At 36.3% G+C, this 17,278-nt stretch overlaps 1 protein-coding gene across 6 annotated transcripts in view; it reads right to left on the reverse strand.

Moving 5' to 3' along the window:
* The window catches only part of CEP135 (centrosomal protein 135), a 70,996-nt gene that overhangs the window by 13,998 nt on the left and 39,720 nt on the right, over positions 1–17,278 (reverse strand). For all 6 annotated transcript variants that reach the window (XM_086705013.1, XM_086705014.1, XM_086705011.1 and 3 more), the window contains 7 exons: positions 11,074–11,225; positions 7,566–7,681; positions 7,338–7,492; positions 6,651–6,706; positions 5,763–5,931; positions 4,609–4,719; positions 4,087–4,272 (listed from right to left, as the gene is read on the reverse strand). In XM_086705013.1, the coding sequence (XP_086561139.1) occupies positions 4,087–4,272; positions 4,609–4,719; positions 5,763–5,931; positions 6,651–6,706; positions 7,338–7,492; positions 7,566–7,681; positions 11,074–11,225 (945 nt within the window). The remainder of the gene's footprint in view (positions 1–4,086; positions 4,273–4,608; positions 4,720–5,762; positions 5,932–6,650; positions 6,707–7,337; positions 7,493–7,565; positions 7,682–11,073; positions 11,226–17,278) is intronic.

Below are 17,278 nucleotides of genomic sequence, written 5' to 3' on the forward strand. Positions count from 1 at the left end.
CCCATTTGGGGACAAACCACTCTCCCTCCCCAGATCTGTGAGCTAGCTAACAGGTTATCTGCTTACAAAAACAATGGGGAAACAGGCATAGAATAGACATGCCTACTCTGAAAGGGAGAAAATAGAAGGAATGAAGGGGTTACTAATCCAAAGCAAGTTTGCAACTAAGCAAGGAAAATTCCATTTGATTTTAAGGCCTAAGAATAATTATCTATGCCACGATAGTCTACGTTTTGGGCCTGCTAGTGTGGCCCCACCTTCTCAGCCCTCAGCAACAGCCCCACCCTCTTGGCCCTCAGTGGCAGGGGCCCTGCACTCTGGGACCAAGGAGGCAGTAGCCTCACCCCCTGGGGCTGTACCCTCTGTGCCTGTGGTGGCAACAGTAGCCTCATCAGAACCTGAGCTGCCCATGGCAGCCCTGCTCATCTCTGAGTTACCTTCAGAGCCATTCCTCCCTTTTCTCAAAGGAGAACACATATTTATAGCCAAGTAACTCTGCTAGCCTGTTTCCTGCTAGTAGGATCCCAGACATTCAGCCTTCTTTCATTTCATCCTATTTCTGTCCCCATCAATACAAGTTGGCAGTGTTTCTACAGAGATGACTGACTGCATTCATGAGCCACATACCAAATCTGTTCACCAAGAGGTTGTGTGTGAAGCCACACACTTGGCTCTGTCTCCAAAGCACATTATCTGCATAGGCTAAGAATTTTCCAAATCATCAAGACCTGATTCTATTTTACCCCCTAAATTTTAAGTCTAGTATACTTAACATACACTGTTATATTAGTTTCAGATGTACAATATTGACCCAACAATTCTCTATATTACTCAGTGCTCATAATGGTAAGTGGTACTCTTAATCCTCTTCACCTATTTCACCCCTCTCCCTACCCACTTCCCTTCTGGTGACCATCAGTTTGTTCTCCATAGTTAGGAGTCTGTTTTTTGGGGGAAAAAAAAAGAAAAAAAGATCTGTTTTTTTGTTTCTTTTTTTGTTGTTGTTCATTTGTTTTGTTTCCTAAATTCCACTTTTGAGTAAAATCATATGGTATTTGTCTTTCTCTGACTTATTTCACTTAGCATTATACCCTCTAGATCCATCCATATTGTTGCAAATGCCAAGATTTCATTCTTTTTTATGGCTGAGTAATATTTCAGTGTGTGTGTGTGTGTGTGTGTGTGTATACACACTGTATATATATATATATATATATATATATATATATATATATATATATATATATATATATATATACATACAACACATCTTTATCCATTCATTTATCAATGGAAAATTGGGCTGCTTCCCTAGTTTGACTATTGTAAATAATGCTGCAAGAATCAAAGGGGCAAATATACCTTTTTGAATTAGTGTTTTTGTATTCTTGGGGTAAACATCTAATAGTGAGACTACTGGATCAGATGGTAATTCTATTTTTAACTTTTTGAGGAACCTCCATACAGTTTTCCACAGTGACTACACTAAAATTTTACATTCCCACCAACAGTATATATAGATTCCTTTTTCTCCACATCCACACTAATGCCTGTTGTTTCTTGTGTTTTTGATTTTAGCCATTCTGACAGTTGTGAGGTGGTATCTCACTATGGTTTTGATTTGCATTTCCCTGATGATTAGTGACATTGAGCATCTTTTCATGTGTCTGTTGGCCATGTGGATGTCTTCTCTGGAGAAACGTCTGTTCATGTCTTCTGCCCATTTTTAAATTAGATTGTTTTTTTGGTATTAAGTTCTTTATACATTTTGTATACTAACCCTTTATCAGATACATCATTTGCAAGTATCTTCTCCATTCAGCAGGTTGTATTTTATTTTTTTAAAGTAAATGTGGGTGGGGCTTGAACTCACGACACCAAGATCAAGAGTCACATGCTCTACCAACTGAGCCAGCCAGATGCCCCTGGTAGGTTGCCTTTTAGTTTTGTTGGTTATTTCCTTTGCTGTGCAAAAGATTTTTATTTTGGAGTAGTCCTAATAGCTTATTTTTGCTTTTGTTTCCCTTGCCTCAGGAGATATATCTTGAAAAATGTTGCTATGGCCAATGTCAGAGAAATTATTGCCTGTGCTCACTCCAGGATTTTTATGGTATCAGGTCCCACATTTAGGTCTTTAATCCATTTTGAGTTTATGTTTGTGTATATGGTATAAGAAAGTGGCTCAGTTTCATTCTTTTGCATATAGCTGTCCAGTTTTCCTAGCTCCATTTGCTGAAGACACGTTTTTCCCACTGCATATTCTAGCTTCCTTTGTTGGAGAGTCATTGACTCTACAATTGTGGACTCATTTCTGGGCTCTCTATTCTGTTCTTTTGATCTATGTGTCTATTTTTTTGTGCCAGTATTATACTGTTTTGATTACTATAGCTTTGTAATATATCTTGAAATCTGGGATTGTGATACCTCCAGTTTTGTTCTTCTTTTTCAAGACTGCTTTGGGTATCTGCAGTCTTTTGTGGTTCCATACAAATTTTAGGATTATTTGTTCTAGTGCTGTAAAAAATGCTGTTGGCATTTTGATAAGACCTAGTTCCTTTTGTCCTTGGCAGTTCCTTTATCAATTTATCTCTGTCCATTTTACTATAAGCAGCAAGAAGAAACCAGGCTACACCTTCCACACTTTGCTTAGAAATTTCCTCAGCTGAATATCCAAGTTCATCACTTATGTATAAGTTATACTTTCCTTCCAAGAGTAGACCATAATTCAGTCAAGTTCTCTGCCATTTTATAACAAGGATCACCATTCTTTCAGTGTCTAATAACATGTTCCTCAATTGCATCTGAGACCTCATTAGAAGAAACACTAAGATTTCTGGAAAAATTCTGTTCTTGAAAACGTATGCATTTTGTAAATAACATAAGTTTTCTCTACACTCTCCTTTTTTCTGAGCCCTTACTAGAATCCCCTGTAATAAGCATCTACCAACAAGCTTTTCAAAGCAATCTAGGTTTTTTCTCTCAAGCACCTCAAAACTCTCCCAGCCTTTGTCCATTACCAAATTCCAAAACCACTTTCACATTTTTTATGTTTGTCGTAGTTTGTTACAATTTTCCTCATGGAAAAAGGTATGGCAGGTCCTGAAAGCAATCAAACATAAAAATGATCTTGCTTTCGCAATTCCACTTCTAAGTATATCCTCAATAACAGAAAGAATTTGAAGAGATATTGTACATCCATGTTCATAGCAGTATTCCTGGTAGCCAAAGATGAAAACAAATTAAATGTCCATCGACAGATGAATGGATAAACAAAATGTGATATATATACATAATGGAATGTTTATTCAGCCTTAAAAAGAAATGAAATTTGGACACATGCTACAACATACATGAACCTTGAGGTTAACTGAACCTTAAGGCTAAGTGAAATAAGCCAGTCACAAAAAGACAAAATATTGTATGATTCCATTTATATGAGGTACAAAGAGTGGTCAAATTCATAGAGAAAGAAAGTAGGATGGTAGTTGCTAGGGGCTGGGATGGGGAGAGAGTAAGGGAGTAGGGGGTGAGGGATGGGAAGTTAGTATTTAATGGGGACAGAGCTTCAGTCAGGGAAGATGAAAAAGTTCTGGAAATGGTGGTGATTTTGCATAACAATGTGAATGTACTGGGCACCTGGGTGGCTCAGTCAGTTAAGCATCCCATCTGCCTTAGGCTCAGTCATGATCTCTGGTTCATAGGTTTGAGCCCCACATGGGGATCTGCACTGGTGGTGCAGAGTCTGCTTGGGATCCTCTCTCTCCCTCTCTCTCTCTCTGCTCCTTTCCCCACTTGTGCTCTCTCTCTCAAAATAAATAAATATACTTTAAACAACAACAACAAAAACAATGTGACTGTACTAATTGCCAAAGAACTGTACTCTTAATAATGGCAAATGTGATGTCATATATATTTTACTACAGTTTAAAAAGAAATAATGGGGCTTCTAAGCAAATTATTAGAATTAATGACAAAAGATTACCACTGAACTTGATTTTATCAATGCTTAAACCTTACTTCGATAAAGTATCTTTGAATGTTATAGCTTTACTAATAATATCATCACAAGACAAATGAATACATTACCTCCTGAATTTCTTTTTCTAGTAGCTCTACCCTTTCTCGAAGGTGTCTCCTCTCTGTGTCAATAGAAAGAAGTTCCAGTCGAACTGAGCTGCTTTCTCCCTCAGCTTGATGGGCTTTGACCTCCCAGTCTTCAGCACGGTTATGAAGCATCTGAAATCTATCTAACAAATCTTGATTTTCTTTTTCCTAGTTTTAAGCATAAAAACATTGTTCCTAAATTAGTAACTGTCACCCACTGGAACACTCATATCATAAACATATACGGACATTAGAAAATTTGTTTTAATTCAGAAACATATGCTATCTATGCAGACAACATATACTAAGTAAGATCTGCGGGGAAGTATAAAAATATAGTAGATAAGATCTCAAGTATAAAAATATAGAAGATAAGCTCTCCACTCAAACCTTATTATCTAAGAGAGGAGACATACATACATACATACATACATAAGACAGAATAAACACACATGAAAAAAATTTTTAAATGTCTTAAATCCAACTTAAATAATGTTTTTTCACCTTAGCAGCCATTAAGCTCTCCCATCGTGACACCTCAGTTATGTAATTATGAACTCTACTCTTCATTTCTTCTTTTTCTTGCACTGCTGCTTCCAATTCCAATGAGATTTCCTACAAATCAGAAAATTGAAGACAAATCTACAATGAATGTGATACCTAATGAGTTCTATTTCTATTCAAATAGCTCCTTTTGAATTGGGGGAATAAGAGTAGGAAAAAGTAAAACTGTTCCTAAGAGTTATTTTCTTACTTTTTTCCTGACTGATTTCGACTTTTTTTTTTTTTTTTAATTTTTTTTTTCAACGTTTATTTTTTGGGGGACAGAGAGAGACAGAGCATGAGTGGGGGAGGGGCAGAAAGAGAGGGAGACACAGAATCGGAAACAGGCTCCAGGCTCTGAGCCATCAGCCCAGAGCCTGACGCGGGGCTCGAACTCACGGACCGCGAGATCGTGAGCTGGCTGAAGTCAGACGCTTAACCGACTGCGCCACCCAGGCGCCCCTGATTTCGACTTTTTAACCAAATATTACCACTGATCTCCTGCAAGAGTTAGGACCGTGTATCTGGCATTTATACTATGGGGCTAGCTACGCTCATGGGTTGACATTTTTTAAAATTCATATATCAACAATATGCTTTATATTGAATACTGAAAGTAATTTTTTAAAACAGGAATATCATTCATCTTCTTGGTATAATCCTTTAATAAACCAGCAAAAACAAAGTCAATAATTTTGAGTAACTGCTATTCTAAAATATTCAATAATTTACTTAGAGATTCTCTAAGTTGCTGGAAGGAAGTATGAATAATTAAAATCTATTGTGGGTCTTTAAAACTCAACACTTTGCCCTAGGAGTAATCCTGGGGGTGACAATAATTTCTGCCACAGAGAATTCTATGCTCCCAGCTTTAGGATTCCCAGTAACAAAGACCAAAATGGTAAGGAGACCATAGTTGCATCAACTAGACACTCTGTGATATACAGCAGCTTTCTAAACTGCATTTTTAATACTCATAAATACTATTCTCCTTACAGAGTTCTTTATGTTATTGATATTTACAGCATTAAATTTTAGTAAACATATTTACAGCTTTAAAATTTAGCAAGGAATGACTGTATTATAAACAATCCATTTATACACTGGACTCATACCTGGTTTTCTCTTGCCATTGTAGCCAAATCATCTTGTAATCTTCTGTTTTCCTTAAAAGACACTTCTTTAGATCTTCCTACTTCATCAAGTTCTTTGTGAGCTGTATCAAGCTGGCGCCGGAGGCTGCTTATTTCTCGGTCCCAACTAGTCAACGTTTCCTTTAGCTGGCTATTACATGAAGGATATGGAAATAATAAAGAAAGCTTTTTAGAAAATTGTAAATCACTTAAAAGAAAACTGTATACTCTGAAATTAAGTACAATAAGAATACAAGAAACCACACTACATTAAGACACTGATGAATTAGGTAAAGCAGATATTTTAGATCTCTATCAATCATTAAATGGAAGTAGTAGTCATAAAATAAATTTATAATTCCGTAAGTAAAAATAGAAGACTTTCAAATGTTATGAGCAAAACATAATAGATTCAATTGGCAAATACTATTTAATGTTTAAGTCCCCACTACTATGTAATATGTAAAGATATATATAATAAATACAATTAGTGATTTTTGTCTTGAAGTAGAGACCAGACATAAAATGTAAAATTTTGTAACTGTTCAAGATAGATTATGATGTAGAACAAATTCAATACTGACTACTAATCTAAGTTTTAATAATTAGGGTCCAAACAGGGTAATTACTGTAGAAATAAAAAGCATATAGGCATGAAAAGAATAATGAATCAGACACAACTGTTGAGATGTTGATGATGGAGGAGGGGAGAAAGTTAAAGAGGATGGCATGTTCACCCTCTTTAGCAGACTCAGATGCTGCCACTGGCAAAAACAGGAAAACTGAAGGAAATTTTCCTATGGTCTAATTACTACTTAAATAGATAAAGCTGCACTCACTGAAAATTTCTAAAAAGCATTTATCACTTACTTCATTGAAGAGTCATACTCTGAGACTGTTATCTTCATCTGAGCAATAACTTTTTCCTGTAGAAATTATGAAAATATATGATTCTAAAACATTCATTTAGAAATCTTTCCTTGAATTTATATAACTTATGACATTTATATAAATTATGCTATAAAAGAAAGCTACAAAGTAAACATATTTCTATTTCCCAACTGTACTTCACATATTGGCATATTTCTAACCTACTCTAAGAACTTGAATTGTTTCAGGGCTCCTGGGTGGCACAGTCGGTTGGCATCCAGCTTTGGCTCAGGTCATGATCTCACAGCTCGTGAGTTCGAGCTCCACGTCGGGCTCTGTGCTGACAGCTCATAGCCTGGAGCCTGCTTTGGATTCTGTGTCTCCCTCTCTCTCTGCCCCTCCCCCGCTCAAGCTCTGTCTCTGTCTCTCTCAAAAATAAACATTAAAAAAAAAAAAAACTTGTTTGAATTTGCTGTAATCACATCTGATAAAATTACATTACATTCTATCAATAGAATTTTTAAAGATCCAAATTATTGGCATAAAATGAAATTTAAGCATATTAAAAGATAAGGCTCTGGACCTTAGCAACCTGTATATGGGGGGTAAGAACTGCATATTTGTGAAATAGAGAATGAAATCGTTTCTGTTCAGATGCTAGATAAAGGTATGGAACAGTCACAATACTTTATTAGCCAGGTTTTCTTGCAAGTTTGCAATCTTTTCGGTCTTCTCATCTACAGTCTCCTGAAGAAAGTCTTTTTCTTTATCAATAGCACCAATGGTCTTTTTCATTACATGAGCCTCTTCACTCTGTGAAGTCATCTGAAGGTGTAGTTTACCTGGAAATAAAGAGAAATGTTTGTTAGACAAAGTAAATTAGGTTTCGTGAAAACAAAATTTAAAAAACCTTACCTATTTTTTCCTCCAGTAAGTTAATTTGTGATTGGGCTGATTCAAGTTCACCTCTTTTTTTGGAAAGCCGATGCTGACAATCATCAAGTGACTGCTGTAGCTGCTCATTTACTAACCTAAAGAATCAGTGGACCAAAAAAAAAGTCTACTTTATCTCTGGTAGAAATATTTTTTCATTTTTTATTTTAAAGCTTTTCCAGTATAATTAACAGCATTATATTATATATTATTTCTTGCTGTCTGCCATTCTTCTTCAAAATGGTTCGTTCTACTTCCTAAAAATAATATAGTATAAAAATCAAAATAATTGTCTACGCTTTTCTAGAGGCTTCCCGGTAGTTTCAAAGCTCTTCTCGGTTCCTTGTATCAACACTCTTTCCCTTATAAAATCTATTTTCAATAGTGAAGGCAAAGGCATAGTTTTATAGTATGCTTTTATTTATTTATTTTTTTAAACGCTGATTTATTAAAAAAAAATTTTTTTTTATATTTATTTTTGAGAGACAGAGTGAGACAAAGTGAGACTGGGGGAGGGGCAGAGAGAGAGGGAGACACAGAATTGGAAACAGGCTCCAGGCTCTGAGCTGTCAGCACAGAGCCTGACGCGGGGCTCGAACCCACAGACTGTGAGATCGTGACCTGAGCCGAAGTCGGACGCTCAACCGACTGAGCCACCCAGGCGCCCCTATAGTATGCTTTTATAGTATTACCTGGTACTTCTTCAAAGGATTATCCATAAATCCTGACTAGTGGGCTTTTATTTATGTTTTTTAATTCTTTTGAAGTAGGTTCCACACCCAACATGGAGCTTGAACTCACAACCCTGAGATCAAGAGTCGCATGCTCTACCAACTGAGTCAGCCAGGAGCTCCTGACCAGTGAACTTTTAATTTTGCTTTCTATTTTGACTTTGTTGGTGGGTATCAACTGGAGGTCATATTAAACAGGGAAAGTGGACATTATACACACACACACACACACACACACACACACACACACACACACGTGTGTGTGTGTGTGTGTGTGTGTGTGTGAATGGAAGAGAAGATGGGTCTACCAGGTGGATGGAAAGGAACATATGCTTCATCTATCTGAGTATCAGCTTCAAAAATGTCTTCATGTCAAGGGTAAGATAAGTTTATGTGATTAAAAGGGCAGCAAGATCTCTATTAATGATATCGAAAGTGGCATGAGGTGGCAGCTCTTTCTGCCCATGGGTCCTGTCCCTGTGCTTTAATAAAATCACTTCTGCACCAAAAAAAAAAAAAAAAAAAAAAAAAAAAAAGTGGCATGAGGTTTGGATAATGTGGCTTTGTTTCTGTATAGTGCTTCTCATCATGGTTTGTATGGGCTTAGCTTTAGATTGGATCTGAAGGCTTGAGCTCATGACTCTACCAGAGTATAGTGATATGGAGAATGTGACTGGCACCCTTTCCTCAGAGATAAGTCAGGTTTTTTCTGTCAGAGCAAAATAAAGTTATGTAACCGTGCAATTTCCCCAGGTTATACAAGGCAGACAAAAAAGTCTTCACAATCCCTTCCTATAACACAGTGACTGTGAGGGAAGTAGCACAATGAGCTCACAAGACAAAAGGATATTATAACAAAAAAAATGTGAAAGTAGCTGTAGGCTTGGGATCCAAGAAAGGCCAATGAAAGCTCTGCCTTGTAAGACTGCTAAGGGCCTCCTGTGAGGAAAGGAAAGAGGAGCTGTGACTACAGTCTGAAGGAAAGAGCAAAATGGATTAAATGCCAGATCCAGTCAGCTGAACACAAAAGGGAAACAGGTGGACTAGTAATTCTGGGTGACAGAAATCTACCATAGTATCTGTATTTTGGAGCTGAATATAGACATGAACCAGAAGAAGAGAAGCTGGTTCATTCAGCTAGCTCTCCATAGGATATACATAGCACTTGAGAAAAAAAAATGCAGCTTTCACCTTAGATAGTCCTAAAGTCTGATTAAGACCTGTAGTCAGAACAGCAGAAGGGCAAAAATGGAGATCCTCTCTGAGTCCTTAAGACAGTATTCCTTAATTAATCACAGATTAATTAATTAACACAACCAGCTCTTGATCTTATTTCATTTAGTTTGTTTGATAATCACGGACCCCTTACGAACAGACTCTGGCTTTCCTTTTCCTAATTATTCCTTGGATTTCAATCCTGCTGTTTATTTTACTATATATTTTGCAATTCTCAGTATTTGTATATTAGGTCTGTGCCTTTTATCTCATCAACTTTTTTTTATTCTTCTGGGCTCTGAATTCTAGATGAATTTCTTGAGTTTGTTTTCTATTTTACTGACTCAGTTTTTGGAAATATCCATTCTACTGTTCACTACCATTTTCAGTTTTAATTTATTGATCTTTTTTCTAATCATTACTATAATTCTTTCTGATCTCAAGTTGTTATTACTTCATGATTTAGTTTACATATGCAATGTCATGTTGGCATGTGAAAATCTTTTACTGATCCTTATTGCAAATGTAATTTAGAGAGGAATATCTCCTCTGCTTCTTCAGTGATCCCCTTCTTCTAATCTTAAGTCTTTAAAAAGACTTACTGCAGCTACCCAGTCCAGAAAAAAAATTAACTTTGTTGACTTTTTATTTCCTTCAATGTTCTGTATTTTAAATTCACTAATGTCTAGCCAATGACCCAGTCTCATAAGGCAAACACATTTCTGAAGTACTGCATCTTTCTCTCATCTCATAGAATCCATTTCTCATCCAATCCTTTTGATTTTATGTAAGAAATGTTTCCTAAATCTAGCCTCTTTTCAAGTTCATTGCCACTATTTCCAGTCCAGACATACAGTCTCCCCTGTTTGCCATTAGTCTCTTGTGACTCCAAATCCATCTTCCCAATTTCCACTAGAGTTCACCTCCTAAAAGGATGCTAATCACATTACCTCTCTGGTTAACATGTGTTTCTTCTCCATGTTTACAAAGTAAAATCCAGACACTCCTGCTTATCATATGACGTTCTTCACAACCTGCCTCTAACCTGTAGATACTGCCTATGTTTCCATATTGACCTTCTTACCTTTCAGACACATCACCTTTTTAGACTCTGTATATGAGTATTCTGATTTTACATTTCTTTGAAAGAAGAAAGATAAGGACAATGATGAGCAAAAAATTCTGTAATTTTCAGCAATCTTACACTAGGGAGTGCAAACAATCCAAAATATGGAAGGGGAATTTTTGAAGGACATAGGTCTAAAAACTTATGCTATGCCTGCAATTGATTGCCTGCAATGATATCAGTCTGTGAAAGTCTTTAAAAATAGGGATACTCAAAACCTACCCAGGTTCGCTCAGTGAGTAAGAACCTCCAGAGATCAGCCCTTAAATCCATACTTCTCAAAATCTCCCCAGGTGATTCTGCTGCAAGGCCAACTTTCACTGCTCAAAGGTCCCATCCAAAATGCCACCACTAAGAACCTTACATAGCCACTAACTCATTCCTAGAAGTGAAAAAACAAAACTTTCAAAAAACTTACCTAAGTGAGTTCATCTCTGTTTTGTGATGAGATGAGTCACCAGCCACATGGCTAAGTTTTTGAGCTTGGAGTTTTGCTTTGTTCTCTAATGACTCTACTGTTTCTTTCATTATTAACATTTTAGACTTTAATTCACACTTTTCATCTTCATGCTATAATTTAAATTAAAAAATTAATAGGTGTATGTCTATTTTGTTTTCCTCAAGCACTCTTTAATATTTCTGGAAGAAAACTAAGGAAATAGATTTAACAATACTTTAAAAGTCATGTGTACACTTTAGGTTCTAGATGTCAGAATGGGCATACACATTTATCTCTCCTTTTCATTCCTTTTCATTATCAGTGAAATGAAAAAAAAAAAAAAAGATACCAAAAAAAAAAAAGCAATAAAGGAAGAAAAGAACATATCCATAACAGCAATGAAAAAGGGAAGGTAAACCATTAGCAAGCAGAGCAAATATTCTGAGAAATTTCTAAAAATCAGTAAGTACATTGGACTGAAGAAAAATCAGAGCAGAAAATACTGTAACCCAAACACAAAATGGGCAAGACTTAGATGAAGACACTATAAAATTTTCCTGAAGGACATAAAACACAGCCTGATTTAATGTAAAGAGTCACCATGTTTCTGAATGGAAACACAATATTGGAAATGTATCAAAAGTTCCTGAAATAACTGTTAAATTCAATGAAATTTCAATAATAATCCTACCAGGACCTTTTTAAAACAGGGAAGGTGGCTTAGATTTCATTCTAAAGTTCACTTAGGGAAAATAAGTTAAGAAAGCAGGAAAAATTGTGGGCACTGGGGGGGAGAACGTAGGTAGACTTGTCTTATAAGGTATCAGAATGAATTAGAAAGCTACTATTAAAAGAGTGTGGATTTCACAAGAATGAGCAAATGCATGTACACAGATGTAAATTTAGAAAAGGTAGCATTTTAGAGAAGTGGGAAAAGAAAAGGCTCTTTAAAAACAGTTGGGAGAGCCACTCATTGGAGAAAAAAATTTGCTAGATTTCTATTTTATTTTACATATAAAAATAAATTCTAAATGGAATAATGATCTATATGTAAAACTCAAAATGAAGAAATATTTGTGATAAATAGAAATTTTCCAGTGAAAACTGTAGACTGACCACACATATTTGATATCCCCTCCGTCTGGAAACTGCTAAAATGACAGTAAAGGAATAGAAAGTTACACACTCACAAGGGCATAGAGAACAAGAAGGAAAACAAGAGTGGATGAGTGACTTCAACAACTTGTGGAAGACAAAGAGTAGACAGAATAGTGACTCAGAGCAGAAGAAGGATACACCCTAAAGCAAAGTTTCTGAAACTAGGAACTACTGACACTTAGAGCCAGGTAATCCTTTGCTGAGGGGGGCTGACCTGTGCATTGTGCACTGTAGGATGTTTAGCAGTATCCCAGGCTTCTGAGTAGGCGAGGCCCTCTAGCATTATTTCCAGGTATGAGAAGAACCTTCTCCCCTAGCTGTGTTAAGCGCAAATTCTCCAGATATTGCCAAATATCTCCTAGGAAGTGGAAGTGATCTAAAGAAACACTGATCTAAAGTGACCGGAGTAAGTAATATCTATGAGCAACTAGCTGATTTGCCCTGAAGAAACTCAACACACGAAGGCACCAAGTGGTGGGATGAGGTCAGGAAAAGAACTGAACAAGGAGATTGGCTAAAATCTATACGGGGACCATCACACACCAGAGAGCTCCTCCCATCTCTTTCTAGAAATTTTTCTTGGGAAGTAAAAATATAAATTTTAAAATATATCAATAGAAGACTTAGAAGATAAAGTTGAGGAAATCTCCCAGAAAGAATAAAAAATCAACAAGAAAATAAGGGAGAAATGATAAGAACCTCAGATCTCTTTAGGAGGTCCAAAACCAACTAATAAAATTTCCAGATGGGCACCAGCCTGGCTCAATAGTTAGAGCATATGACTCTTGATCTTGGGGTCAAGGGTTCAAGCCCCATAATGTGAACAGAACTTACTTAAAAATAGAAAAAGTTCCAGAGAGAGAAAATAAGAATAGTATATCGGGGTGCCTGGGTGGCTCAGTTGGTTAAGTGTCCGACTTCAGCTCAGGTCATGATCTCACGGTTTGAGAGTTTGAGCCCCACGTTGGGTTCTGTGCTGACAGCTCAGAGCCTGGAACCTGCTTCAGATTTTGTGTATCCCTTCCTCTCTCCCATGCTCACACTCTGTCTCTGTCTCCCAATAATAAATAAACATTAAAAATTAAAAAAAAAAAAGAATAGTAAATTACCCAAGAAATTAAAAACAGGAGGTAAGGAGGAAATTCTAAAAGTTTTCAGAAATAAAAACATCATGTACAAAAGACTAGGAAACATAAGAGTATCAGATATCTCAAAGAAATTTAACAGGGGCGCCTGGGTGGCGCAGTCGGTTAAGCGTCCGACTTCAGCCAGGTCACGATCTCGCGGTCCGTGAGTTCGAGCCCCGCGTCAGGCTCTGGGCTGATGGCTCGGAGCCTGGAGCCTGTTTCCGATTCTGTGTCTCTCCCTCTTTCTGCCCCTCCCCCGTTCATGCTCTGTCTCTCTCTGTCCCAAAAATAAATAAACGTTGAAAAAAAAAAATTAAAAAAAAATAAAAATAAAAAAATAAAAAAAATAAAAAAAAGAAATTTAACAATGGAAAACAGTATTCAAAATTTTTAGTGAAAATAATTTTTAATCTAGATTTCCATATACACAAACTGAATCATAAATCAACTTATGAAATCTGAATAAAGACATTTCCAGACAAGTAGTGTACCAAAAACAATTCCTCCCATGTATTCTTTTCCAGGAAACTGGAGAATGTGCCATACCAGAACAAAGGGAAAAACCAAGAAAGAAGAAAATATGAGATTCAATAGAGGAGAGGGAGACAAGGAAATTCTTAAGAGGAAGACATAGTCTACAACTGAGCAAGAAGGGAGAAAGCTCAAGAAGGAAAGTCTTCAGCGGGAAAAAACAGAACTGATGGGTTTGAATATTCAAAAAATATTGAAAGGCATGTGGCAGAGGTTGGAGTTCTTAACAAAAATTAGCAATGGGTTTAATGAAAACAGAAAAGTGACAAAAAACAAAACGAAACAAAACAAAAGCAATTATTAACTCCAGGAAAAAGATCTGTAAGAGAAAAGGCAAGAGTGGTACTATCCCATTTTGCTGACCCATGAGCCATTATAAGTCATAATAACATAGACAGTTAACTACCAAAGTAAATATTATATGTAGTAAAATTATGCTTGAAGTAATGGGGGAAGAAAAAGGGAAGAGTGCTAGGTCATCATCTAACATCACAGAAATTCATTAAATAATCTTAAATCAATAAATTACGACTGAGCAATCACAAACACATTATTTAGAAACAGGGAGGTAAATAAACATCAGGAGGAGTTAGATGTTGTGGGTGGTAGTTTTGGGGATAAAGAGGTAGGAAAGGAAACTGTTTTTTGTGGGGGTTTTTTTGCATTAAAAATATTTCAAAACTCCTTGTAAAAACAAGAGTACATGTATAGTATAAAGAATAAAAAAAATGAACATTTGTGTACCTATATTATCTGGCATAAAAATATATTACCTGAACCTTGAAACTACTTGTGAGCAGTATGGATCCCTAAACAATACATAATTTAGGTGTGTGTAATGTGTGTGTGTGTATATATATATATATATATATATACACACACACACTTATATATATATATATATGTATATATATATTTTTTTTTAATGTTTATTTATTTTTGGGGGGGGGGGAGGGACAGAGAGAGAGGGAGACAGAGAATCCCAAGTAGGCTTCACACTGATAGCAGTGAGCCCGATGTGGGGCTAGAACCCATGAACTGTGAGATCATGACCTGAGCAGAAGTTGGATGAGTAACCAACTGAGCCACCCAGGAGCCCTAAGGTTTATATATTTTTGAACTCTACGTAAGTAGATAAAATCATACTGCATGTTCTTTGAAATTGTATGTGTAAGATTCGTGCACACCGATGTTTGTAGTTATTATTCATTCATTTTCACTGCTTTGTAATACTTCACTGTGTGAAATACTACTCCCATTTATCTATTTTCCTCAAAACTGACATCAAGATTGTTTTTCATTTTCTACCAGGGAGTTAATTATTTTAGGCTCTATTATGGTCTATGGTCTGGTCTAGGTCTATGGTCTATGGTCTGCTGCCATTACTCTGTTGTAATACAAAAACAGCCACAGGCAATATGTAACAATGAACATGGCTGTGTCCTAACAAAAACTTTATTACAGACAGACTAGAGGCCACAATTGTTCTGGGGGCCATAGTTTGCTAACCTCCAAGCAAGGTTCATGTCTAGAAATGGACTTGCTGGATCACAGAATATGCCTTTGCTAGATAATGCCAAAATATCCTCCAAAGGGGTACCAGTTTGCACTTCCTGACACTACACATACTTGTTAAATAATGTTATATCTTGTTAATTTCTGATGTGATATAATTTTCTGATAGATGTGAAATGTTTTTACTATGGTTTTAATTTGTATTTCTGCTATTACAGAGATAGAACCCCTTTTATGTTTATTAACCATTTGTAATTTCTTCTGCCATAAAGTGTCAATTTACGTCTTCTGTTTTTTTTAGGTGAAATGTACAGCACATTCTCTCAGTGGCTTGTCTTTTCAATTTATGGCTATTTGGTGAACAAAGAAGTTCTTCAATGTGGCCCTGTTTATCTGTTTTCTTTCATTTGTATTTAGGAGCATACATTTTGGCAGCAGACACTTGCTGGTTGTGTGATGTTAGGCAAATCTCCCCGGCCTCAGTTTCTTTATGAAATAAGGATAATATTAGCATTTACTTCCTATGGTTATTATCGAAATTAAAATTACATATAATGTTAACAAAGTACCTAACATAGAGTAAATGCTATATAAGTCACTGCTGTTATTATTATTTCCCCAAGGTCAAAAAGATTTTCTCCTGTATTTTCTTTGAAAACTCGTAGCTATTTCTTGAACATTCTAAATTTCAAGTCAACTTGAACTGATTTTTGCATATAGTATATTTGAGGTAGGATGAATTCCTTTTTTTCTTTTTTTAAAGTTTATTTTTGAGAGAGAGCACATGCATGTGAACGGGGGAGGGGAGAGAGAGAGGAAGAGAGAATCCCAAGCAGGCTCTGCATTGTCAGCACGCCCCAAGCGGGGCTTGATCCCACAAACCGTGAGATTACGACCTGAGCTGAAACCCAGAGTCGACACTTAACTGATTGAGCCACCCAGACGCCCTCTAATTCCTTTTTAATACACATATAATGTGAATAGCCAAGTATCCCAGAAACAATTACCAAATAATCCTTTCTTTTCCCATTGATCTGAGTCCTTGATATATCAAGTTTTTCATATATCTCTGGGTTTACTATCTACTGGATTTTATCATTCTCTTTTAATCCTTGTGATCTACCACTAGATTAGATTAATTACTGACTCTAAAGCCTTCATACCTAGTAGGTTACGTTCCACCATGGTCTTCTTTAAAATTTCTTTGTGATTCTTAGCTCTTTGTTTCCACGTAAAATTTAAAATCTATTGTCGAGGGGCACCTGGGTGGCTCAGTTGGTTAAGCATCTGACTTCGGCTCAGGTCATGATCTAGTGGTTCATGGTTCAAGCCCCGTGTCAGGCTCTATGCTGACAGCTCAGAGCCTGAAGCCTGCTTCATGGAGTCTGTCTCCCTCTTTCTCTGCCCCTCCCCTCTTGTACTCTGTCTCCCTCTCTCTCAAAAATAAATAAAACATCAAAAAAGATAATAAAATCTATCGTTGATTTTCACACACACACACACACACACACACACACACACACACACACACACCCCACCTTCTTGGGATTTCAGATGGAATTACATCAATTCTATAGATCAATTTGAGGAGAATTTACATTCTTTTTTATAAACATGATGTCTGTCACCTTTTTTATAAACCTGATATATTTCTCCACTTATTTAGGTCTTCTTTAATGTCTTTCAATAAGGTTGTATAATATTTTTTATAAAGGTCCTCCAAATTCATACATAAGTATCTTATATTGCTCATCTCTATTAAAATGGTATGGATTTTCTTTTTATTTATCTTCTTTGGGATTTGTCATACTCCTAGCATTCACTGTCCATTTGGAATCCGAGGATTCCTGTGT

Source organism: Puma concolor, chromosome B1, assembly GCF_028749965.1.
Source record: "Puma concolor isolate L17-30 chromosome B1, mPumCon1.1.hap2, whole genome shotgun sequence".
NCBI classification, from domain to species: domain Eukaryota; kingdom Metazoa; phylum Chordata; class Mammalia; order Carnivora; family Felidae; genus Puma; species Puma concolor.